The sequence below is a fragment of the Marmota monax genome, unplaced genomic scaffold, assembly GCF_021218885.2.
Source record: "Marmota monax isolate L192 unplaced genomic scaffold, Marmota_monax_Labrador192_F-V1.1 WCK01_AAM20220418_F8-fsc00432, whole genome shotgun sequence".
In the NCBI taxonomy this organism is placed as follows: Eukaryota; Metazoa; Chordata; class Mammalia; order Rodentia; family Sciuridae; genus Marmota; species Marmota monax.
Window position 1 is genome coordinate 240,001 of NW_026693953.1, and position 26,236 is coordinate 266,236.

A 26,236-nucleotide genomic window follows, 5' to 3' on the forward strand; every position below is an offset into this window, starting at 1 on the left:
GACTCAGAGTTTAAATGACTGACAAGAAAACCCAATATCCCTATGGGGCATGAGCCTCACCTGAGCCCCAGAGCGCAAACGCCTCTACTCATCTATGGAGCTGGGTTTCTATGTTCTGAACTTTTATTTACCCCAGGATTTATATTCTATCATGTAATTATATATTTTAAAAACTTGTGGGACTGGGATTGTGGTTCAGTGGCAAAGTGCTTGCCTAGCATGTGTGAGGCACTGGGTACAATTCTCAGCACCATATATAAATAAATAAAGGTTCATTGACAACTAAAAAAATATTAAAAAAAAAAAACTTGTGCATTTGGGAGCAGGGGAGAGTTCGCAGAATTTTGCTGGGTAAATTATAATTTGAGAAATCATTGCTTGAATCTGATAAGCAAATGATACAATTTCTCATCTAAGTGGCCCACAAAAACTTCTCATAGGCAATGCTTCATTTGACACATAGGCAATAATAAACTAAATATAAGTCCGTATATTTATAATTTAGCTAGAAGTTTCTTTCATTTTTCCAAGTGAAGTTTTATCACCTTTTCTAAATTATCATGACTGTTAATACTTGCTGTCTTGCTGGCTGCATCTTTGAGGTAGCCTATCAGTGTGCATGCACTGCAGGAAAAGAGGGGAGCTGATAATTATACCTGTTGTGTGTTTCTGTAGTATGTTACAGGTTACCAAATATTAGACTTCATATTCATCATTTTTATTTTCGTCTTCACTGCAACCCTATGAATTAGGCCAAAATCATGTTTTTAGCTTCCTTTTACACTTAGGGTAAGAGTTTTTAAGGTGTGACCCATCTCATGTTCCCATCAGTCTTCCAGACTGGTGAAACCAGAATTGTATTCCAGGTCCACAGCCTCCTTATCACCCCTTGTTCATATTTGGGGATGTGTTGACTTGATTTAACACATCATTTTCTAAATCTTTTGTCATCTTTATATGGTCTTATATTTGAATGGTTAACTGGGCAAATATGTTGAAAGTCAACATGTAAAACGAATTTGCCATCATGAAAGTTTTCATGAAACCATAAATTTTTCTCCTGGAGATCTTCCAGCGGTAAAAGAATCCAAGGGTTCCTGGGTACAGAGGCTTACCTGAGGGATTAATGTCTCAGCAACGGTGACTCACACTGGGGAGCTTTTAGGCAAATCAGATGATCTCTTAAAAACCATCCCTGAGTTAAGTGGAGGCAAGGCTGAATTAAGACCAAGCTCTTGGAGGGCATGTGAATATATCCAACTTTGCTCCTTCTGGTTCTGCCTTTTTGCATGATGCCCCTGGCGCACTGAGATAGGTTTTTTATCCTCCCTTTTCTCCATGTGGTTTCTTCTGCATAGGGAGCTCCTATTGATCATTCTAAATCACGGTATTTTAGAATCATGATCCCTACTGTTTTCATTACTCCTTTTTGCCCCCATGCAGGAAAAAATAAAAGTACTAAGATAACAAGGTCAGGGACACTGGAGAGCTGGCATTTCAGTGCAGAAACATAAGACAGATATAAGTTTTAAGAAGCACATTTATTATTATGAACATCCTCCACAAGCTGTAATTAGTATTGTTCCCTAACAGATGTATCCCTTAAATTTTTAAAAGAGTAATATTGGAGAGTTTTTTTTTAAAGATGCATTTTAGCATGAATTGAGCAAAAAGTATGACATTCCTTCATTGGCTAAGTCACAATTCTTTATCATTGTCCTTTGGCTCTTAGGTGCTCTAGCACCTACACGGGCCCAGAGGGTCATAAAAGACACCAAATTTATAGGGAAGATCATATAAAAAGATAAGTCCAAAAGGTTGTTTCTTAGCCTCCACCCCCATTCCACAATGATGACACCTGATTAATCCCAGAGATGAAAGTGCATGCCTGGCTGGCCTTGTACGCTTTAAATCATGGGCCAGAGACTCCATTGTCTGATCCTTTAGTGGGTCTTTGAAATGAAAAGCTGGGGCCTCTGAGGTAGCCTATCAGTGTGCATGCACTCCATCTGTCCAACCCTGAAGTGTTCATACTTATATATTTTATATATTAAAGTTCTGTATGAGATTATGGTGCTATTCTTACCAAAAATAAATAAATAAAATTCCTTTTACCACCTTCCTAAAGTCCTTAGAGTTTGAAAACCATTATTCTAGGTCACCATCTTAGGAAAGTAAAAGTAGTCAGAGGGTTCATATCCCTCCCACATCCTCCTACTCTGAATTTATGAAAGAGGTGAAGAAACCAACACTAAGACATTTAACTATGGTTATTTTTAAGGCCTTCTGTTTAGGGCAAAGAAAATAGTACTGACTTAGTGCACATGTCCAAGGCTTTTGCGTAACCTGAGCACTTTCAATCAATTTATCTCTGGCCTTTTGTTTTTCTTTGGGAAATTCTTCTAATCCTACCCTATCTTTAACTATTCATCTTGTATTGGCTATCCAAATATACCCAATAATGCTCTTTCTGAAAATATGCCAATTGCACTAATTACAGCTAAGCTGGAATATTAAATTGTGATGTCTGTTTCCTAGAGAATGCAGTATTATTCCCCAAAGTATATCCTTGGTGCCTGTGCAGGTTCTATTTTAAAGATTCCAGTAAAGGTTGTTTCATGTATTGGGAATGATTTTATTGGTTTTGCCAGTCTCCTAAAATTAATTCTTGTAGGAGGTTGTTTACTCAAACCTACAAGGAAATTTTACACCATATCTAGTCATGTTTTCTAGAAATTTTAACATTTGATTTGTCATTTACATGCTTTTGTAAAAGTCTGGGTTTTCTCTGTGGGAAGCTCACATTGCCTGTAAAACCTGGTGGCCAGCTCAGCAAGCATACAACCCCAATCTGTTGTTGTTCTATTGGACTTCCTTTAGGATATTCATCCAAACTGATCTTCTGCAAGCAGCTGTGATAGGTTAGTTTGCATCTGCTTTAGTCCTTCTCTGCCATGTCTTGGGTATAATCTATGCCTTTTAACTGGAGTTTAAGTTAGCTCTGAAAGGGTAGAAGCTATAGGAGTTTCAATCTCCATGGGTAGAGAGCATTTTTTTTAACCGGTTATGCCTTCCCAATATTGGATTCCTCAGAATGGGAAAGAGTTCCCCATTCCTAGAGGGTTTGGCTAAACTTAATTCTAATCAAAATAAAGATGATATCCTATAAAGCCCAATTTCATTTGGCAAATCATACTTCGTGAATTGTGAAGAACCTTTGTGTTTTCGTGAATTATATTTTATTCCTATTTCAAAGTGAAGTTTCATTGATAGACTTTTTTTTTTTTTTTTTGCATGCAGGGAGGGACTTGTTGCTCCAGTAGGCAAAGAGCCCTTCCATCCCTCTCCAGGCATCTTCTGCCTACCAGGTTAAGTTGGGCGGCTGTCAAAAGAGTTCATGGCTCTTGAAAAGAAAGTAAACAAACCCAGGATGCATGGGTCTGAGCAGGATCCTAGCATGAGGGTGGGTGGGGCAGGCTTGTGGGGAATGAAAGGGAACCACTTTATTGGGGAAAGCTTCATCGAAACATGTGAAGAACTTTAAAAATGTAGATGCCTTTGGACCCAGTCAGAAAACTTCTGGAGATTTACACAGTGGTAATTATTAGGGATATGTACAAAGACTGGCTAGTAGGTGTTCATCGGTGTTGTTTAATAATCAAAAAGGATGGGAAGCAATATAAGTTCAAAGTTAGAAAAAGGATTTAAATAAATCCTGAAGTACCCATTATATGCAAAACTGTAGAGGTATGGGCCCTGGTATGGAAATACGTGCATAAGAATGTCTAAGAGCTAGTTCATTTTGAAGAAACAAAATATATCACCCCGTATTATGTATGTATGTGTGCATACATACCCATTCTGTAACTTTAATAGTGGAAATCTCGAGTTTCTATTTTTGTTTTTCCTTTTTGCATCTTTGTTTATACGTTTGTTTTGTGTTTGGGTTGAGGGGACAAAATAATATTCTTTTTTAGAAAGAAAAAATTATTTTATAGGGAAACACTCAATCCAATTACTACCTCCTTATGCCACCCTCTCAAGCCACCAAGGGGAAGCCCAGGCACCCTGCTGGTAACAGCCACAGCCAGAAACTCAAGCTCCTACTTATCTCCTCAGGAAAGGAGAGTCCCCCAGTAAGTGACACTCCAGATGATGGTGACGAGCCCATGCCTGTCCCTGAAGACCTTTCCACTACCTCTGGAGGACAGCAGAATTCCAAGAGTGAAAGAGGAGTGGGTAAGTCGGGTCATCCTGGCATCCTGCAGGCTGTCACCTGCTCTGTTTCTGTGAAACCTCCGTCTCTCTATGTCCTTCCAAGACAATGATTAAGAGATATGAGTCTTTTTCTTCACTGTTTTCCCTCAGCCATCATGTTAAGGAAAAGTGGTGCAGAGATTGGCAGGATGGGGTCCTTTGGTATGAAGGAGGAGGAACCCTCACAGGCCAGTATGGTCTTAAGACCCACATGTCAGCAAAATAGCAGAGGTGAGGGTCACCCACCCTGCCATGGGATATGTCTCTATCACGCTCCTCTGTTCTTGATGCACTTTCAGGAATATTAAATTTTATTGGTTGTAGATAATGAAAATTACATATTTTATGTGTTATAACAATAGGGCTATTCTTTTCTCTGGAGCTTTGGATTAGAAGGAGTCTCATCTGGGCCATTTTATTTTATCCTTCTAATCTCTAGTTCTTATGTGGCATATTTAACTGGAAATAGGAAGTGACAGATGGGAATTTTTTTAATGTTAAAGGAAAAAATATAGATTATCTAAGTTATCAAACATTTACATACATTTTCCCTAAAGGGATGGGTATGGAACCTTCTGAAATCACTTTACTAGTTAACTTATACATGCTACTGTTCATGTTTAGAAAACTTTGTCCTCCTTTTCTCATTACAAGAAGACAGAGGCCCAGAGAAATTCAGTGAACTCACCAACGTCAAATGGTGGAGTCAGAATTAAACTCATTGTCTGACTCAAAGATTAGTTTTCACTCTACTATACCATGTTCTCATGAGCTAATGAGTCATTAGTTCCCTGGAATAGTAATTTTTCTTTTTTGAAAAAAAGATAAATCTATGACATAAGAGCACCTACTTATACAAAATCATGTCATGAAGGTACAAAGATACAGAAGTCAGGGAGGCTGGATGGATATATCTTAGCTCCATAAGCCCTCACTGCATGTCTTTCTATAGGACATCCTGACACAACAACTGAGAAACTTCCTGTATGTTTTCATGTGTCCTAGAAACAAAGTTTACTTTGGGTATAATGACTGTCTTTTAATTTAGCTGTACCTTCTGGCTCAAGTAAATAAGGATAGTGGCTAAAATCATATGGTGTAGATGAACGCAGAGAATGAGTACATTTATAAATTCTTTTCTCCCTTTTAGTAAATGGCTACTCTTGTGTGGGAAGGTAGATGGGAAGAGAAATTTAACACCTGTCCATCATTCTTCTGTTCTGCGAAGACAGCCACATACATCATTTCAGAATTTCCCCAAGTTGAGATTCAGATGATCACACAGTTTTTTAATGGATGTTCTTATTTTTAAGATTACCTTTGATTTACTGTTAAGTGATACTGGTGTTCCCATAGACTTTCAAAACACATTTATGTAAGTTGAAAGGTTAATTTAAATAAAAACATTAAGACACTGATGGTACATATACACAGTAAAAATTTGCATTAGTGACATATGAATAACTAATGTGGGGTTGCCCCAGGGTTTCCTCATTGGTTTAGTCCCTGATGCACCCAGTGCAATGGGAGTAGTGTTCTTCCCACTTACTCTGAGCATAAACCAAAATGCTCATGCCTGAGATGCTCATATAGCCAAACAAGGGGCTTAGGGACCAGGAACCAAAATTATCCATTGACCATGCAATATACTGTGAGCCCAGTCATCTGAGTTAGGAGCTGGCTCTGGGTCCTTATGGAGAAAGCGGTAGACTCAACCCTGAAATCTCTGTAGCTATTGTGGAGCCTCCACGATGCCCTCAGAGCCCTCACAGTGTGGGCATCCTTTGGGGAACTGAAAGTCAGGCTGATTCCTGGAGAGTAGAGACAAGCATGCAATTCACTTGGGATAGATAAATAAATCATTATTATAAATACCTGCAAAATAGCCTGGTGATGTCTTCCTTAGGAACTTTGCACTGAGGGGAATTGCCTCTGGGTGAGGATCTCCCAGCCTCAGTTGGAACTGCTGGCTGGCTGCCAGGGTGGTGTTCCCTTCATTCAGAGTCCAGTGCTCAGTCCCAGATTTAACTAGTGCAAGCATTTGCCTGGAGTTTGGGTGGGCTTGTCACTTCCTGGGGGCTCGTCACTTCTTGGGGGCTCATCTCAGTCCCCCTTGTCATGTGTGACTTGATTTTTAGGCCAGTTTTCCTTTCCGGATGAAGTTTAGAAAGCAGGAATTTCAGAGTTATGAGATTGAAAGACCCTGGAAAACCTCTTTGCTGGGTTAGAGAGTAGCAGTTGACCTCCCTCTGTGGCCAGGCAGGAAGAGCTGTTTGATGTGGGCCCAGGGATATCTGCAGCGTAGAGGTCCTTGTGGGCTACTGGAGGCCAAGGAGCTATTCTTCAGAGCCAGGAAGCAAAGGCTGCAAAAGCCCAGAAGTCACATCAAACACCAGACAGGAGAGGTGTGGGGACAGGAAGTAGGAGTGAGAGGACCCAGAAGACCCACCCATAGAAACAGATGTCAGGAGAAACCATGCTACAAGGCGACCACATTTAGAGACTGTCCTGTGTGATTCTTTAAGGAAATGAGCAAGCGTTAGTATGTGATCATAAGTTGTTTGTAAGGTAATTTGTAGTGTGTAGCATTAAATAAAAGGAGTATGTAGGAAACAATATGAAAAGTTAGGGAAAATTCATAGATTAAAGGAAATACATTTGATGCTATGTTTCATCAAATTATTCAATGGAAGTGGGTCAATAGAACAAAGGTATATAAAAAACAGACCCAGGAAACTAGAAGAATTCCCTCACTGAGACAAAAGTGTAAGGTAGGCAGTAGGAAAGGGTATATAAAAGGAGTGGTGGCCTGGCAGAGAATGTGACAAGCCAGAACCCTTCTTGTGACTCAGGGCAGGTTTTCCTCTCTGAGCCTCAGGTTTTTTTTTTTGTTGTTGTTGTTGTTTTTTGGTTCCAGGGATTGAACCCAGGGACTCTAGACCACTGAGCTGCATTCTCTGCCCTTTCATATATATATATATATATATATTTTTTTTTTTTTTTTTTTTTGAGGCAGGGTCTCACTAAGTTGCTGAGGCTGACTTGGAACTTGAAATCCTCCTGCCTCAGCCTCCTGAGATGCTTGGATTACAGGCACTTGCCACCACTCCCAGCTCAGTTCCTCATTTTAAGGAGCAGTAGCAACTAAACTTGTGTCCCAGCGTGACTTTGTAGGTTCCATGGAAACTCTGTGGACTTGCTTTGTTGAAAACAGTATAGCAAAGACATAAAGTTAGAAGAAGAAAAAAAGACCAGAAAAGATGCAGCTTGTGCAGAGCAGAAGTCTTACAGATTAATAAGAAGGGTGGAGGGAGCCCCCTGTAAGCTTCAGTTGAGAAAAGGGAAAGAGAGCTGATAACTTTGCAGCCCCAAGGGTAGAAGAGAAATTTATTAGTTTAGAAAACTAATCCGTAAAATATGCAAAGTGAAGAGAAGAGAGGAAGGAGTTAGAAGGAAGGAGTACGGGAGAGATGAAGGGTACTGGCCGTGAGATCCAGGATACAGTCAGGGAGGATCAGTGAGACGGTCAAAGATGGGAAAACGCTTGGTCATAATGGATGGCAAGGGTGTCTTTTCTAGAAAGAGGCAAGGCATGCTTTTGAAAAGCTATGAGTCTTTATTGCCTGAGGCTTCATTCAGTTTTAGAAGAATCCAATCATTAACAAGAACAGACCAGAACAAGGAATTGGTGGGAAATGGTAGAAATCAACCTCCTGCTGAGGAGGTGGGAGGTTATACTGGTTGGTGGGTTGGTCCCAGAACAAGAAGAATAACAGTCCCACACCTCATTGCTTCATCCAGCATTGCAGGGATACTCTAGGTCCACATATAAATATGAGAAACCAGGTGATGGCCTTAAGTCAGAGCAAGTTGCGAGCCCTTAGTTGGCCACCATTTTCTTCCAGGTCTGAATAAGAGGAAATAACGGATTTAAAGCACAACTTGAAGAATTTTCAGGTAGAGTCAAAGAAGAACTTTCTGGCAAGGAGAGATTTAGTCATCAGAACATCTCCTTAATGAGATTGTAGCTTTTTCTTCTGAAGTGGTCTCTTTAAAAAGGAGAAAACTCTCAGCTCTCTGAAGTGGTTGTGTCTGAAACAGTTTGAAGCCGAGAAAGCACTCAGAGACCTCTTAAGGCAACCCCAAATTTATTCAAGCAGCCAGAGCACCAATATTAAAGAAGTGAAAAATCGATGGAGATTTACTCTGAGAGCTCTTGACCAGGAGCTCTTAAGAAACTTTCCCTTAGGAATTATGTCAGGATTAAAATCTAGAGAGCAGATGGGTGTTTTGTATTTTAAAAAAACTAAAGACGTGATTTTCTTCGTTTACTCAACCATAGTTCCATACCTTTTTCTTTACAGCTTGAATTCTTGCCTTTTCCTTCCTTCCATGTTTCCATGTCCTTGGATTCTCTTTGACAAGTACCCTCTGACTGGGAGAGCTGGGAACTGTGCCACAGGATTGGCCATTCGAGAGGACCCCCAGCCCCACTCCGCCTCTTGCCTGCACCTGAGTGCAGACCAGGGGCAGGAGTTTTGGTCGGCTACAGCACAAGGAACACGAAGGGCCAGAGGACAGAGATTTGAGGCTAAAAACAGGATGACCACCCCTGAGGAGGATGCCATGCAGATTTAGGGTTTAGAGTTGAATTCAAGGAAGAATTTAGGGGCAGAAGCACAGGAGTGCTCTGGAGCTGAATTAGAACCATGATTTAAGAGGGATGGGCATGGAGCTAGCTCAGCCAAAGAATTGAGACAATATGGCTTCAGTACAACTTGGCACATGGACTGGTCATCTCGACAGTCTTGTGCACCACTTGCTCCAAGGTAGAAGGAATTGTGAGTCTGGATGTGGAGAGAGAAAGCATTTCTACATATTCCTATCACATTCTAGAATGTGCTCCTTCGGTTCGGTGCACCTGAATGGCCTCCCACCGTTGTGAGGAGTTGGCCCTTGTTTCCTCAGTGGTTCATTGCAGGACAGGTTCTTTGCCCTGTAACTCACATCTCCCAGTGGATATTCAGAGGCACATGGCTCTGAGAGAGAAACTGCATCAGCACAACTTTGGTCTACCATGTTGAATACTCTGACCAGGGTTTGTTTGATTCATCCTAGCAAAATTGAAAAACAAACAAAAAAAGATAGGGAAAAAAAAATCCAAATCCACCCCACTCCATCCCCAGAATCCAGGAAAAAAAAAAAAAAGAGTGTGTGTGAAATTATAAATCTTCCTTTAAAAAAAAAATTCTCCGTTGAAGTCAAAACCCCTCAACTCAGCCATGAATTTTAGGTCTGACATGGGAATTGTTGGATTTGTATATAGTTTAATTAGTTGTCCTGGTGCCATATCTGTCCTTCATCTTAAAGTGTTAGACAGGAAACCAGAGCAGTGCTGGGGGGTGGGGGTGGGGGACAGTCATCTACAGGCCTGCGGAGGGAAGAGAGGCTGGAGACAGGTTTTCACCCTGGGAAGAGAGCAGCGGGCTCTGGTCTTGCTGGAGATTGGGCAGCAGGGTTTTGAGTACGGATGTGAGCCTGCTTATCTAATCGGCAGCTAGAGGAAGTTGTTTTTATCTGTGAAATGCATCTCTTCTGAACCGATAAACCCAATTTTAGCTGGGGAGAAATATTATCTAGCAGAATCTGAGCAGTAGCTGCAGCGGAGCTTAAGCATGTTCAAATGTGAAACAAGTCGCAAGCCGGGGACTGTTTGCCCACCCCAGGTGGCTGTTTGGTTGCTGCTGTTTTCCTTTCTTTGAGGAAAACTAAAAGCATGTCATTTGGATGCCCATTCACCTTCCTTGTGTTGGTTCCTTGCCCCTCTTCAGAGTTGAATGATTGTACAGTGGTTTTGATGGGGCAAATTTAAAAATCTGTATTATTTAGCTTGCAATTTACTGCCTCTATCTTGGGCCTGCCTTATGAAAACATCAGTATTGTTACCATGGACATTTCTACCCAGGTGGCAAGTCTTTCTCATTTGTAAATTGCCCCAAATGTTCAATAACAGCAATAGAAAAATTATCCTCCCACCCTCTTTCCATATCTGGCCAGAGAGGCTATTCTGTGACAGGTGATTCCTTCCCACTTCAAAATAAACTTAAAATTACAAACTTTCTGCATTGCCTTTCTGTTTTTTATACCCCTAATTTGTCAGTCAGCGCAAAAGGTTTGGGAGTGGTGAGGATCCTTACAGAACTCCCTAACAGTTTTGGGACACGAAAATTTAGATTTTATGTTGTGTCAGTTACCATCTTGTGCTAGGTTTTGGTGTAGATAGGTGAGACCAGGCAGCAGAGGTTTAAGAATGTTCCTTGGCGAAAACTGAAACTGACTTGTGTATGTCTCCGTGTGTATTTATATTAATGTGTGCATAGGGTTCATGTGTTCATGTGTGTATATATGTGATAGATACATATGGGTATCCATGTTGGTATGTGTCTGTGGCATGTGTTGTATATATATGTGTATATGGGGTATGCATATGTGGTGTGTTGTGGTCTGTGTGTGGTATACATGTGTTGTGTGTGTATGTGATATGTATATGTGGGTAGTGTTTGGGGTGTGTGTGCATGTGGTATATGTGTGTATGTGGTATGTAGTGTGTGGTGTGTTGTGGTAGTGTGTGGGTGGTGTGTATGTTAATGTGTGGTATGTGTAGTGTCATGTGTATATATGGGGGTGTGTGGCATATATATGTGTGTGGTATGTGTGGTGTGTATGTATATGTGGAAGGTGTGGCATATATATGTTTGTGTGGTGTGTATTTGTGTATGTGTGTGTGTAATGTGTATGTATATGTGGCATATATATGTGTGTGTGATATTTATACATGTGGTGTGTATGTGTGTATGGTGTGGGGGTATGTATTTATATGGGGTGTAACATATATATATGTTTGTGTGGTGTATGGGTGGGGATGTGGGAGTGTGGGGTGTATGTTGTACTTGTTAAAAGACCACAGCTCTTCTCTTGTTCACTCTCTGCCTGGGAGCTTTGCAGATAGTCAGGGCCCCTGGCTCTGTGTGTCTTAGTTCATTAGTCCTGGCAGTGACTTTGTGTCCTTTTCGCACCTGTGAGAGCTGGGGAGTCACCTCAACCCTGGCTGTGATATGCGTAAGGTATGCCCTGGGGTGTAGCACAACATAGATGGTCATCTGATTGCCAATGTTGATCTTGTCCCTGTTTTCAACATGGTGTGCTCCATGTCTTTGGGACTGTATAGACCTGTCCCCGAGGGACCCCGTTAGCAGGTGACTCGGGACGAAAGTACTGGCACATTGAGCCCAATGTGAGACGCAAGGTTCCTAGTCATAGGACACAGAGGGCAACAGAGCTCAGGCTGGGCAGACCTAGAGGTTCCCTGAAAAAACCCAGCAAGCTTCACATCTGGATCTGCACCTGGAACCACTGAGATACAAAGAGTTGAACCAGGCCCCTCCTGGCCCTGGCAGGGAAGGAGGGAGAGCGAGTGTGCTGATGGAGGGACCTGCAAAGAACACAGGCTCACACTTTGAGCTAGTTGCTTCCTGCACATAAAAGCCAACCGTGTCCCCACTTCCTTGTGTTAAGTTTAGTGGCCACAAAGCCCTAAAAGTTCTCCAGTGTTTGACCCAAAGCAGAGTTCCTGCTGAATGAGGTGCTGCCCTTCCTCCTTCCACTCCCATCCCTGCTGAATTCACTTTAGGATTATGGAAATACCACGTAGGTCAGCTTTGTGTTTTGTTTGAATTTTAGTTTTTCTCTGACCCTCCAGAAATGAGTGAATTCCTACCAATCACAGCATTATTTTCTGAGCCCTTTGCTGTGCCAGGTGGATGCACCTGCCCGTTAGACCTGCAGTTAAAGACTGGAGAATGGCTAATGCAAAACCAAACTCATAAGAATTTAAGAGTGTTTTCTTCAGGAATGTGGGCTGGAAGGTGGGCAGGAATGTGGGGTGAAGGATTGGAGAAGACTGAAGTTTGAACAGTGGCATGAAAGTGAATTATATTTTGACTTTAGGAAGGGTGGGGAAAAGGTGGAAGAAACCAAAGTCGACAAAGGAGTAGAGGTGCAAAAGGCTTCTGTAACTTGTGCTGAGATGAGAAGAATGGAGTTCAGAAGGGGATCCTCCAAATGTTTTGATGTGGAAAATAACCCCAGCAGATCTCTGTGTTGGAAAGATCCCTCTTGTAATAGGCAAGAGTTGAGACCAGTGAGGCCTTCGGTCCTGCACCAGAGAGAAAGGGGGCAGGTAAAGCTGTCACCTCTCAGCAACAGCCATGGTGTTTGTCCACTCACTGAATGTAGGTCTACAGGTGGAGTGGCTGCAGCTTCTATCTTGTTGATTGGGGCAGCAGTGGTTCTGTTGAGCAAAATGGGTAGTAATCATGGAGTGGGAATGAAGGTGAGATCCAACGATGGTTCCTAGCCAAGGAACTGTATGGAATTCAGGGAAGTAATAGTGAAACTAGCTATTGAGGAGGGACAGTGGGAGGAACCATCAGGAACACCAAAGGCCTCGGGGAAGGTTCATCTTTAGCTGTCTAGAAGAGAAAGCAAAGAAGGAGACAGAGAATAAGTTATTTGATTCAGGATAATTTTCTAGAAAGGAATATGGCATGGAACCCACAGGAAAGAGATTTCAATGAAGATGAGAAGAATCAAAGGGTGAGCAGGAGGTGCCCTCCAAGGAGCCTTGGGTGGAGGTCACTGGTGCATTTCCCAAAAGTAGCTCAGCAGGGTGCAGACAGAAGCAAAACTGCCAAGGAGAGGGGAGAGGTGGGTGGGTAAGGGATGGGAGGACAACATCTGTGGGTGATGAAGAGAAGACTTACCGAGGGAGGAAGAGAAAGAAGATTGTAGGGGATTTCAGGATAGAGGACATTGAACGACTGGGGAGGTGGGATTTATAGGTTGATGTTTTTAGAGGGAAAATATTTAAATATGTTTGAAGCTCAATAGGAAAGAACTAACAGAGAAGACAAGATCAGTGTCTTAAGAGCCCAGGAGGAGCCTGAAGTCAAGCAGAAATTTGTCACCTAAGAGCTAGAAATGATGGCATCCCGGTCCACCATGTTTTCCTGGGCTCCTGTGGTACCCTCCTCTCTTCATTCAAGTCTTGATTGAGGAGCCCCACATAAGAAACATCATTCTTCTGGGCCACATGATCCGAGAGCAGTCTTGTCACTTCTAGACTTACCCCATCTTATTTTTCTATTTAGTGGCACATATCCTCACTTCCAGATGAAGGATGTGGCTGTGATTTGCTCTATATGGTGTCCTAGGCACCTGGCATCCTCTAGAGTAGGGAGGTGTCCGATAAACGTGCAGTGAGGGAATAGATGGAATGGTGTTGTGTTGCTTCCTCAAAGAGAGAATGGTAAAGGGAGAGCAGAGGATGGGTGAGAGAACTCCAAATGGAGAGGGAGGAAGCTTAGGGCTGGTATCTCATGTCCATCATCTTGGTTATTTCAGGTCACTGTTTCTCAATAGGCACAGCTAGTGTTGGGAAAAGAGGGGGTTCTCTTTTTGGTGAGACTGTTCCTCCCGTTGCAGGGTATTCAACAACCCACATCCCCAATGGTGCTAACTACCTCACCCAGGCCATTTGAGACTAGATAGTTCTACATATCTCCCAGGTGAGCAGCTGATTTAAATGCCACCCTTCAGCCTGCACATGTTCATCTTCACTTCCCTTGGCACCTCCCATGCATGAAAGTTACAAATGCAGAGGGGCAATCTTTTTTGGCTGATACACACACACACACACACACACACATACACACACGTCTATATATATATTTACTATTGTCAATGTCCCTAAAAAGGAATACCTATAGAAAATTAGACCAGAAGAGGTTAAAAACAATACCATCCTCTCATTTTTAAACCATGCCTTCCATTTTCATTTTGTGTCTATGGGACCATAACTATAGAAAGTGTTCTTTTTTTTTTAATTAACAAAACCAATACTAATCTTATCTTCATTTTATTCTAACAACTCAAATTCTGGATCACCTTGTACTTCATTGCATCACTTGGAGAAATAAATAAGATTCCAAGATTAAAAGTGCTGTCAGAGAATAAATGCCATTGTCTGTTTCTGGCTTTTTGTCCCAATTTTATTTTCTTCTTTGTTCTCTCTTGTGTTGAAAGACGTGTTAGCTCTGTGTATAAAACGACCAACCGACATTTCGTTAACTTTCCTTCTACATGGGGTTTCAGAAAGAAATGGAAAAAAAAAAAAGAAAAAAGGTTTTGAGCTGTGGTTGCCAGTTGCCACCTGTCCTCCTATCTGGTTAGGGCATTTTCTGATTTGGGAAGTATAAATATAACCCAGAAAGAAAAAGAAAAAAAAAAAAAGCTCACCTCCTTTTATGCAAAAGTAAAAAGGTTTAAACAGAGACACAAAGCAGAGCCCTAACCATTGACCTGTAAAGATTATGCAGAAGCAGTTGAATGAAATACTGAATGCTCTGGGGCAGTGGGTCACTCAGGAAGCCACCTTCTCTTTGCCTTGTCTGGCCAGTAGTGCATGGGTTGAGTCTGGCTACTGTACCCCACCAGATAAGCCCCAGTTTTCAACAGTCTTAACAGGAACTACATATCACAAATTATCACAGATCTGCTCCCAATTTTAAGTCCTTTACCTGTTAGGATGTGTGGGGTTACAGAAACATATAGGGTACTGAAAAAGCGTGCTGCAGTTTGCAGGGATCCATCATACTGGATAAGCTGTTGTTTAACCTGTTGAAGTCAACCGTGGTTAGAAGCATTTACACCACATACTCCAGCAGATGCTTCAAACTAGGGCTCTTTTGTTTTGGTTTGGTTTTGGTTTTGAGAGTTGCTATATCTGTACTGGCTTAATACAATTTTAATATCTTCACAGCTACAATGAAATTTGAAAGAAGGACTTGTTTTGTGGACAGCTGTGTATCTGTGTGTTCTGTGGAGGGAGTATTATGAAAGAGTAGGACCTTGGTAGGGCTGTGGGGTAGTAATGGGAAAATAAAATTTTTCCAACAAGAATTCGTTGCCACTGACTCTTTGTTATTGATATCACAAACTGGAAATATTGAAGCAGCTGGATTCTTCATATTAATACATAGAATACTTCTGTAGCATTTAATTTGGTTGCTGGGGGAATGATTAGAAAAGAATTTTGTGTCTTATTATGAGCTATCCTTATTACTATAGCTGTCGTATTAGTTTGAAGAACTTTAAAATGCAAATCAAGACCTAGTCTAAATTGCATTAGCATGTTACTAAATTACAATGATTTTTCTAGAAAATTCTCAGCCTCACAGTATTCTTCAAACCATGGGATTAATTTGGTCCTTTCCAGAGAATTTTTGGTGCCTCCCATCAATAAAATGCAACCTTGAAGTGTGTACACAGATCTGAGAGGTGACCGCTTCAATTGTTCTTGTATCTGTAGTGGCACCCTGAGGACACTTTCTCAGTAAGGGCTTAGCAATATGCAAATGTCTAGGGGGATAATCAAAAAACTAAACCTACTGCGGAAGGCCTGGAGACACTCTTGGCACATCTGGGCTCAGATGCACCTGACACTTGCTGGAACTCATTCCATTAACTGAAGAGCTGTTTATGCCCTACTTTCAGGAGTGAGTTCAGGGCAGGCATCTTTGGCGGCAGGTCTGGGGCGTGTCTCTGCAAGACCAGCTGCCAGGAGAGTACTTCCCCTACAGGGGATGTGGCTGCAGGCTGTCAATTTCCACTGAAGTCACTGGGCAATGATTCCGGTGAAGCCCTGAACATCCGGTGTCTCTCCCCAGCAGGCAGGGTGTGATAGATGGAAGGCCTCCAAACCAGTTGCAATGGGCATTCTCTTTTTTCAGAATGAAAGACAGTTACCTTAGAAGTGAAATCCTGCTGAAATGAGAAAAGGACTTTTATTATAGCCCTGCAGGCAGCCATATGATTATTTTTATTATTATTCTTGGAACCTGGCAGAATGTTGACTGCTTTCGCAATATCTCTATGCTCTCCAGTTGAACTTGGTTGCAATAAAAATAAGAATCTTCCAGTGACCCCAGAGCAGTTCTCTAGGCTTCTGTTTCTACCATAATGTTGAATAATGACAATTAAATATTACCTAGTGTAGCTACTACTTATTTAATCTTAACACTATGGTTGAAACAGTCTTTAGTGAAATTAGTGTTTAATAGAGAAGGTGAGGGTTAGTGAAGAGGCTTTAATCCTAAGAGGACAATAGAGTTATTTTTGTCATTCTAAAGGCCACATTTACTCACGATTTTAAAGGAATATTTCTTCTCATATGTGGTCTCCACATTGGTTTTTATATTTGACTTTATAGTTGTGGGTGTGAGAATTTATGTTAAGGTTTGTGTTTGTTATTTTTTTCTATTTCTATAACTACTTTTTAAATTTTTAAAAAATACTTTTATTGATGGGGTATCTCCATAAGACCTGTCCTTAAAATCAGCCTGTTCTGTGCATACGCTCCACATACTCATGCACACAGGAGCTAACGGTTAGGTAGGGGGTCTTTCTAATCAGATCTCAGGCAGACAGCCTCAGCCTGTCTTATAAAATGCAGCTACCAGGACAGTCCTTGTATGGGAGACTGAGGCTTCCTGGGCGAGTGATAACCAGCATTTCTGGAATATATTTGTGTAATAGGTGAATCACATATTCTAGGGAAGCACTCTCTAGTGGAAATATAATGGGACCTGCATAAGTACTTTCTCAATTTTCTAACAAAAAGGAAAAAAAAAAAGAAAAGAAAAGTGACACATGTGAAATTAATTTTAATATATTTTACTTAACTCAGTATACCCAAAATACTGATATTTTGAACATATGCTCAAGGTAAACAGTTGTTAGAGACAGATTTTACTTTTTTATTGTACAGAGTCTTTGAAACCCAGTGTGTATTTTATGGTTGAAGCATATCTCAGTTTGGATTGACCACATTTTATATGATCAGGGGTCTAATAAGCCAAATGACATTACCTTTTGGATGGGACAGATCTCAAGAGCTCCTGAGAAAAGTGTATTGTTACATTATAGAAAACTGTTTTTTTTTTTTTTTAGAGAGAGAGAGAGAGAATTTTTTAATATTTATTTTTTAGTTTTTGGTGGACACAACATCTTTATTTTTTTATTTTTATGTGGTGCTGAGGATTGAATCCAGCGCCCGGCTCATGCCAGGTGAGCACACTACTTTTAGTTTTCTTTTTATCACTTCATTTCTAGTTGTGTGATATGTGGTCACTTTTCTGTGTTGAGGTATTTCGTTTCTTCCATTAAATTTTCTTGAAATAAGGTAATTGCTTCATGTGCATGAGCATGCTGGGGAGTCTCCCAGGTAAACTAAGCTTCAAAAACAGATACCATCACATCTGTGAAATTGTTTTTGCAAAGATGGCTGCGACTGGAGTCTCTAGCTTCATAAAAAAAATGTTGCTGCAAGCTATTGGAGTGAAGGAGCAGTGTGAAGGAAAGGCTAGTTTTCAAGAGAGAACTCACCAGCCTGCTATTTCACCCCAGCACCCATGTCCTGACAGCACATGCATGGGTGACCCTGGCATTTGGCCCCACTTGCTGGTACAGACCCCAGCCTTCCTGTGAAAGGTACGCCTTCCGCTGCCACTGGGGCTCTGTTTGCAGATCAGGAGACAGGGTGTGCTCACTGCTCCTGCTTTTGTGGCTGCTGGGTTTCCTGAGCACACCATGATCCAGAAAACACTGAGACTCATTGTGGCTTTCATTGTGCTGTTATTGTCTTTTGATCTTTCTCTCTCTCACTCCTCCCTCTCTCTTTCTTTCTCTTCCTCCTTTTCTCCCTTCCTTTTTCTCTCTTTCTCCTTCCTCCTCCTTTCCTCCCTTCCTTTCTTCCTCTCTACTTAGTTCCCTTTGTCACTCCCTCTCTCCTTTCTTCCTTCCTTCCCTCTCTCCCTCCTTCCCTTCCTCTCTACTTCCTTCATTCTCTCCTTCCTTCCCTCACTCTTTCCTTCCTTTCTTCTTTTATCCTTCCTCCCTCTCTCCCTTCCTCTCTACTTTCCCTCCTTCTCTCCTTCCTTCTTTTCTCTTACCTTCCTTTATTTTACCCACTGCCTGCTACCTTCCAATAATTTGATCATGTTTCCATTCTCATCCAATTTCTGTTATGTGGATGTAAGGACCAGTGACTGAACTGCTTTGCCCAGCAGTGAACGTTTTTCCCCTCAAGTCGTAGAGAACAGGCTGCCCAAGATAGTCAGGTACAGATCCCTGTGGGATAAGTATCATAAGCTAGTGGTGTAGCTGGCAGCAATTGGAAGAATCAAAGCCACACAAGTCTCCCATTTACTAGCTCTTACTTTTTACTGCTTGTTAAATTAGTTAGTCGGGGATTACCTGGTTCAGGGTTTATTGACAATGAAAAAAAAAAAAAACTTTTGTGGTTTAAAAGTTACTGAATCTGGCTATGGAAATCATACACATCTTAGCTGAGAATACCAAGAGGTTGATATTGTGAGCAGGCATGGACACATGCCCAGTGGACTTGACCTTGGGGGATCAAAATTTTTTATTGCTTACGCTTATTTTGCATCTCCCTCTTATGATGGCCCTCAGAGACTCAGGCACATGCTTGTGAATATTCTAGGCTGGGTGTTCTTTTTCTTTTAGAAATAGTAAAAAGTTCTATTAGAATCTATACCTTTGAATAAATGTTGAATTAAACTGGTGGATATGGCTTTTTTATGCAAAAACAAGATTTAGTCATGAAGTAGTAAGAATTATGTTCTGGAATGATATAAATTCATCCTTAAAACAAAACAAAATGTTAAAGCTTTAGAAGATGAGCCCAGTTTATTGTACCTGATTTTGAAGAAATTCTGGCATTCAGTCTCAGCTCTCCACCCCTCTAGAGTTGTGATGTGTGGGCAATCCTGCCTAAGAGCCCCTCTTTCTTTGCTTGCAAATCCATTGAATGAAATCATTTTTTTTCATATGATGTGTAAAGTGATATTTCAAAAATGTGTTGGTTTGCATAACTGGGTTAGAAAGGATGACCCTTTTGACTGTGCTCACTGCACACATTTGCCTCTTCGTGGGTGCCCAGGCCACATCCTCTGCTGGCCTCCGCCTTCATTTCTCTGTCCTTCCCAAAGAATCTCTTTTGATTTGGCCAGCTGAATTCTTAAGATCCTTTTCTCCAAACATCACCCACTCTTTGGGCCATTGTCCACATCTCACCTTTATATCCTTGGCATTTTTGAAAACAGATTTTACAACTTTCAGACTGTTTGCCTGAGTCCATCTGAGCATATTCTACAACTCTTGCACTGCTTTGTCCCAGTGCTGAAAGCACAAATAGCATAGAAGAAGAGGTTGGTGAAGCCCACAGCCTGTCATCTGGACATGAGCTACTATAGGTTGTACCCCACTTACTTTGTACCTTAAGTGCAGGTGGATGACAAGATCCTTCCAGGCGGTTGGGCACCTTGTATTGTTTCTCAGCCACATAACACAGCTTGGGGTAAAAAGTATAAATGGCATGAACATGTTGACATGTAGAGACATGAAGTTCAATGTATTGTGGAAATCCTTTTCATAGGACCCATGAGATTGGCTGTTGAAATAGAAAGCCATCTTTGTAAGGAATTGAAAGTTAGAATTCAACATTTTAACCATTAGGGTGAAAATATTTAAATCAAAAGGGAAGACAGCAGTGCTGAAACAATTGGGAAAAAAATAAAATGAGTCATCTAAAATTTTTTGAATTAAATATAGGTGGGAAAAAAATAAGAGGAATGACTATTTTAAGTTTTGCTATATAATGAGAAATAACTTTGCAGTTTGGAGTGTGTGAAGGCGACACCCTCTGGCCTTCTCCCAGCCCTTATGGATACAAATAAATCCAAATTGATAGCATTCTGGGATCTCAGAAATGGTTTGTGTTGTCCTCCATTGTTTACCATCTTATTAAAATGTTCGTAGTTATATACTACAATTTATTTTATTGTATTAGTCCTGAAAACTGAAAGGAGATCTGAATTACTGACAAATTTCTCAAACCCATATGGTTCTCCAACGTAATCACTAAATCCATTGCAAGCCATTAAATGTTATGGAAAGTCAAAGATATATTAGAATTCATTCCTTCAAGAAGTCCAATAAACTGTGGAGACCTAAAAAGGAGCCTTTTATCACACTTCACTCTAGATTTGGAGGTAAATGAGGAGCAGGTTTTGAATTGTGTCAGAATTCCAGAATGCAAGGGACCAAGCAAAAGGTTGGTGAGCCTCTTTGCCATATCAGTTAATGAGACAGATGCTTAGGCACCTTTGCTGTCCCACGCACCCTACTAGGCACAGGGGTCAACAAGGAAGATAGGTACATGGGGTCAAAGAGTTTACCTTCTGTTGGGAGAGAGGAAGAATACAACTGGGCAGATAGAGAGGAAAATGTTAAAAAGAAAAGCTAGAAATAGCTGTGTGCAGTGGTGCGTGCCTGCAATCCCAGCAGCTCAGGCAGGAGGATCACGAATTCAAAGCCAGACTCAGCAACTTGGCCAGACCCTAAGCCACTCAGTGAGATCTTGTCTCTAAATAACATTAAAAAAAAAAAAAAACAGATGAGGATGTGGCTTAGTGATTGAGTACCCCTGGGTTCAATCCCCAATACAAAAAAAAAAAAAAGCTAGAAATAAAATATGGAATAAGGACAATAAGAGAATAAGCTATCTCCTTATCCCAACAACCATTCTGCTTGGTTTTGAACATCTGCTTCAATTAAGATATTTAATTAAATATTTAGCCTGACACACTGAAGTTCATAATACTTTTATTGAATGCACCGATTGTAGTTTGGCTATTCTGGTAGAAAGTCATACACTATGTAATGTCATTTTAGTCAACAAGAGATTGCACACATGACCGTGATCCCAAAAGATTATATTGCCTGGTAATGTCCTAGCCATCTTAGTCTGTTAAGCCTACTCTGTGATGTTTGCACAAGACCAAATCATTTAATGATGCATTTCTTGGAACATATCCCCATTGTTAGTGACATGTGTATGACTATAGTAGCTTCTGTCTTCACATGAATGAAACAGAAATACCAAAGGGCCTTTAACACTGACACCTTCCTCCCACCTCCAGTGCCCGTAAAGCAGGCAATATGTACATTTTGAGCTTTGTATGTTGTTGCTGTGTAGAAAGACCCTATTCCCATGAAACATATTAGATAAAAGTCATTGAGAAATCATTAGGCATTTGCATAAATTCTTCTTTAGTATTCTTAACAGGTGATCACCCACCTGTTGGCACATATCAAGAGGCAGCCTGCTGGGATGGGAATAGGAAAGACAGTAGAATGTCAGACATAATTTTCTTGTGCTCATATATGAATACACCATCATGTAATGCCAAATCATGTATAAATCAAGAATGGGATCAAAGTTGGAATGGGTTACACTGCATGTATGTATAATATGTCCAAATACACCCTACTGTCATGTATATCTAAAAACAACTAGTCACTAAATGCATAAATAAATAAATGCATAAATAAATGCATAAAAAAGAGGCAGCCTGCTGTAGACTGAGGAAAACTCTGAAGATTAGACACTGAAATCTGCCTATCTGCAACCATCCTTGCATCCTTCTGCAACACAGTTATTTTCTCTTCTCCCAAATATTAGAGCCCCCTTCTGATTGTTGCAAACAGCTATAGCACGCCATGTGAATATTTTCTTTTCCTAGCTAATGTTTACTAGTTTCCTCAGGATACAATGAAATATCTACCACAATATCATGGGTCTTGCTTTTTCTCCCTGTTCTTGCTCTATCTTGGCATTCTTCAGTGTGTCCAAGTCCCTCCTAGAACACGGCACCCATATAACCTCAGCGGTCTTGGCAAGGAATGCAGAATGAAAGAGAAAGCACAGCCCCTGCCTGGCAAGGAGCTCTGTGTCCACATCTGCCTGCACCCTCAGGGTGTGCTAGAAGAGAGCACATTGACTCAAGCTGTGCAGTTCCATGGGTCTCACTACTGCTAAACATGTGGGATCTTGAGCACATCTTCAGTGCTTTCCAAATTTTTATTATGTTCAGTTCTGAAGGAGCAGACTTCCTTTGCTCCTCCTGAGGTGGCACATGTATGCCCACAAGATTGTGTGAGAGGTTTTCAGCCACATCCCGTGTTACCTGTGAACCAAGAGCTCATGAGTCAATTTCTCAGGAAGAGCTCTGGGAAACCACCGTCACCTTGTGTTAAAGCCTTTCATATTTGGATGGAAGGACAGGATCTTCCAATTCTTGTTATCTCATTGGATTCAGTATGTCTCATTTCAGTCCATAAAAATCTTCTGGAAATGTTAGACAGAATTCCTGCCTTTGATAGACTCATTTCTAAAACTTCATAGGAGGCCTGGCTGAAAACAGCTTCTTTTAAACAGTCTAATCATCAGCTAAAATTGATAATGATGATGATGGCTCTGTTAAAACTGATGATGAGGGCTGGGGTTGTGGCTCAGTGGTAGAGTGCTGCCTAGCATGTGTGAGGCATGAGGTTCAATTCTCAGCACCGCATATAAATAAATGAATGAAATAAAGGTTCATCAACATCCAAAATGATATTTTTTTAAAAATTGATGATGAGGATGAAATTAGCATTCCTGACCTTCTAAGAACTCTTCTGTGATCCCCAGCTTCCCCACCAGCACAAACACCTCCAGGAGGAAGTAGTTCTTGATCATTTTTCAGGGAATCAAGCTTAAGTTCAAAGCCAAACTTTTTTAAAGAAAGCATTGAAAATTAAGTTTTTGCAAGTGTTTAAAGGAGCAAAAAAAAAAAAAAAAATCACACTATGTGCCTAAGCAAGAGAAGAAAAACTTGCCACTGTCCCCATGGAAATACTCCTTCAATACTCCTTATTCCAGTGAAACAAGTCTTATAGTTAACTCTATCAGATTTTTAATTGATTTTAATTTTTACTTTGGTGAATGAAAATATTATCTTTAAGATAATTCATCTTCTCCTAAGAGCCAGAATTTCTGGGGTGCAGTCATTGAACCACTCAAGGGCAAGTGGTATGCATGCCATGGACACGAAAGATTTCTTAGAAAGTTCAAGTAAAAGGGGAATGAGGTAGAAGCTGAGCTTCAGAGTACTCTATGTGGATAGATTCTTTTCAGTGTTTGCGCCATCCTCCTATGTCATGGGCCTACTGGTGGAGTCTCTTTCCCATTCCCCTGACTCTTTGGGGCCTGGAAGGCTCATATTCCAAGGCCCATAAAGAAACAGAGGCCTGGCAGAGAGGAGGGACATGTTACTATACTCAGAGTATAATGTATGTACTTTTCTTTATTTAGAAATAATAATAAAATATCTATACTGGGGACCAGGGGGAGCATGGGAGGAATGGAGGCACTTTAGACAGGGCAAAGGGAAGGGAGGGGGCATGGGGGTAGGAAAGATAGTGGATTGAGTATATGTATGTATACCCCAAGTATATGTATGAAGACACAAAGGGTGTGACTCTACTTTGTGTACAACCAGAGATATGAAAAATTGTGCTCTATGTGTGTACTATGAATTAAAATGCATTCTGCTGTCATGTATAAAAAATAGAATAAATAAATTTTAAATTTTAAAAAAAAGGAAATAACAACAACAACAACAAAAAAAAAAAACCCAAACAAACCTGAGTTTCTGCTAAGATAAGCCAAGGGCATTTCTAAGAGAATTCCCTTATTTAATTTCCTATCAGTAAGCCATAGCTTCGCATTTGTTAAATAGTGATAGAAAGTTTGTCAGAATAGTAACATTTTTGAAGTCTTAAATGGCTGCCTCTTGAAACAGCACATCCAACATTTTTCAGAATCCCTTTGAGTTCAAGCCAAAGGAGAAGGAAAAGAAGGTTTGCCGATTAGTGATTTTATGAGATGCTCCACAAATGGACCATTTGAAAAATTCTCACCTCAAAAAGAAGAATAAGTAGGATGTGTACATCAAGAAACAGTTATTTTTGGCACATCCCTTGAGGTAAAACACCTCTTTAAGGTGCTGCTTCCTTATTGTTATGGTGCCAAGATTAGAACGAGAACACAGTGGTTTTGAGACCGTGGACATCATCCACAGCAGCACAGAGGCCCTGACCCCTAGACAAATAAAATGAGCCTCCATTTTGTTTTATGAATGAACCAACTGGGGGCACTGGACCTGGAGTGGACACAGTCCACCACACTCCTAAAGACAGACATGGAGAAAAATGAACCAGATAGGACTTGAGATAGGAGGAAACAAATCCAATAAGTGATTTTGTTACATTGTGTAGTAACAGCACCCAGACATTTAATAAAAGGCACCAGAAGCATGTGTAGAAGATGCTCAGATATACAACTGAGCATCTTGAATAATATACAACTGGAGGAAGAGAAGTGTGCTGGCCATGGCTTGTGAACTTAGTCCTCCCTACTTCTCTCTTCCTGCTGCACAGATGAGGCCCTTTCCCAGCACATCCCCAAGGCCCTAGCTTGGCCTAGAAATGGCATTCACTTCTTAGCATTGCCACACTTCCTGCTTGGCCACTGCTTGGTCAATTTATAAAACTAAAGAGGTTTAATTAAGTCATCTTTAAATCATCCTACTTGTACTAACCCAAGTTTTCTGATTCTAAATTTGGGGCTCATGGGACTCCTTAGTTGTTACCATTTTTTAAAGTTTAAGCCACGTGTTTATGACCTCTGTTACCATCAAAAGAACTGAATTGGCTGAATTACATATTGAGACATTATTGTATTCTAAATATCATTAGTAAACCTATAGGGAAACTTGGCCATGGTTTCTATGATCCAGTCTTGTTCCATTCATAAAATATTTGTTGAGCATATAGTGCAGAATAAAGAGGATGAATGAGATATGGCCTGAGGTTTTTGAAGGGAGCAGATTATGCAAAGTGCAGTGAAGGTATAAAAACCCACAAAATAAGCAAGGACAGAAATCAGTTTTGTTGAGACCCTTTGCAGGCTTTTTAAAAGATGAGTTATATTCTGAATCTTCAAGAATGACTAGAATTTTAAAACAGATTGATGGAAGACGGCGATGGCTGAGAATAGGGACTTCAGGTGTACTTTAGTGGTTTGCCTACCAGGTGTGGTTTGTGTGGGTGGAGGAGCAGACCCTAGGAGGAGGGCTGACACCCGAGGTAGGCCCCCATAAACTTGCTCTGAAGGCATGAGTAAGCTGGGCCAGAAGTGGAGGTGATGGGGAGTCATTGGTGGGTGGCTTTTCTACCCTCAAACATTTCCTAGTTCACATCATTTCTTCCATTATTGCCTATTACCAAGAAAGCTTACAGCCCCTCTCACCCTAATTAAAACCCTGTTGCACTGAGAGCATTAATTCATAACATTTTAAAACATGTTACAGGGGCTGGAAGAATTGTTCAGTGTAGAACACATGCTTAGCATGCTCAAGGCCCTGCGTTCATTACCCAGTACTACAAAAAAAAAAAAAATGCATGTCAGAAACAAATAAAAACAAACCAACAAACAAAAGTATGTTAAAGGATCTATGAGAAATAAGTTTGGGACATATAGTGACCCTCCATGCATAGTTTGAGTCAAAGCTCTGGAAACAAGACAGCTCATCTGTCTTATTTTATAAATTCATTTAGAAATCTGTAGGGATGAACTTACCAAAGTTAACTATGAGAAATTAGGTGAGAAACATAAAATGATCCCCAACTTTGGAAAGGGGTTTCAGCAGAGCCAGGAAATAAGGGCAGTGAGAAGGATAGTGGGCTAGGCCTGAAATGGGCTCTGGATATGGTGGATATGGGTGAATCCCATGTCAGCCCTTGGCCACCATGTGGCTTTGAGTAGCTTCCTCATCTCCAAGCAGCTACATGCCGATGGCACCCGTTGTGGAGGACTGTTGTAAATTCTGGGATACACACCCAGGTGGAGTACCCAGAAGTTCTATGCATTGCCCCTTTGAGGAGCAGGCCAGCT

At 40.9% G+C, this 26,236-nt stretch overlaps 1 protein-coding gene across 22 annotated transcripts in view; it reads left to right on the forward strand.

Moving 5' to 3' along the window:
- Ikzf1 (IKAROS family zinc finger 1) overlaps positions 1-26,236 on the forward strand; it is a 96,762-nt gene that overhangs the window by 17,571 nt on the left and 52,955 nt on the right. For 21 of the 22 annotated variants that reach the window (XM_046463908.2, XM_058585450.1, XM_046463905.2 and 18 more), the window contains one exon: positions 4,120-4,239. In XM_046463908.2, the coding sequence (XP_046319864.1) occupies positions 4,120-4,239 (120 nt within the window). Of the gene's footprint in view, positions 1-3,309; positions 3,369-4,119; positions 4,240-26,236 lie in introns of those variants that run through there. The other variant, XM_058585445.1, reaches the window with a different exon arrangement.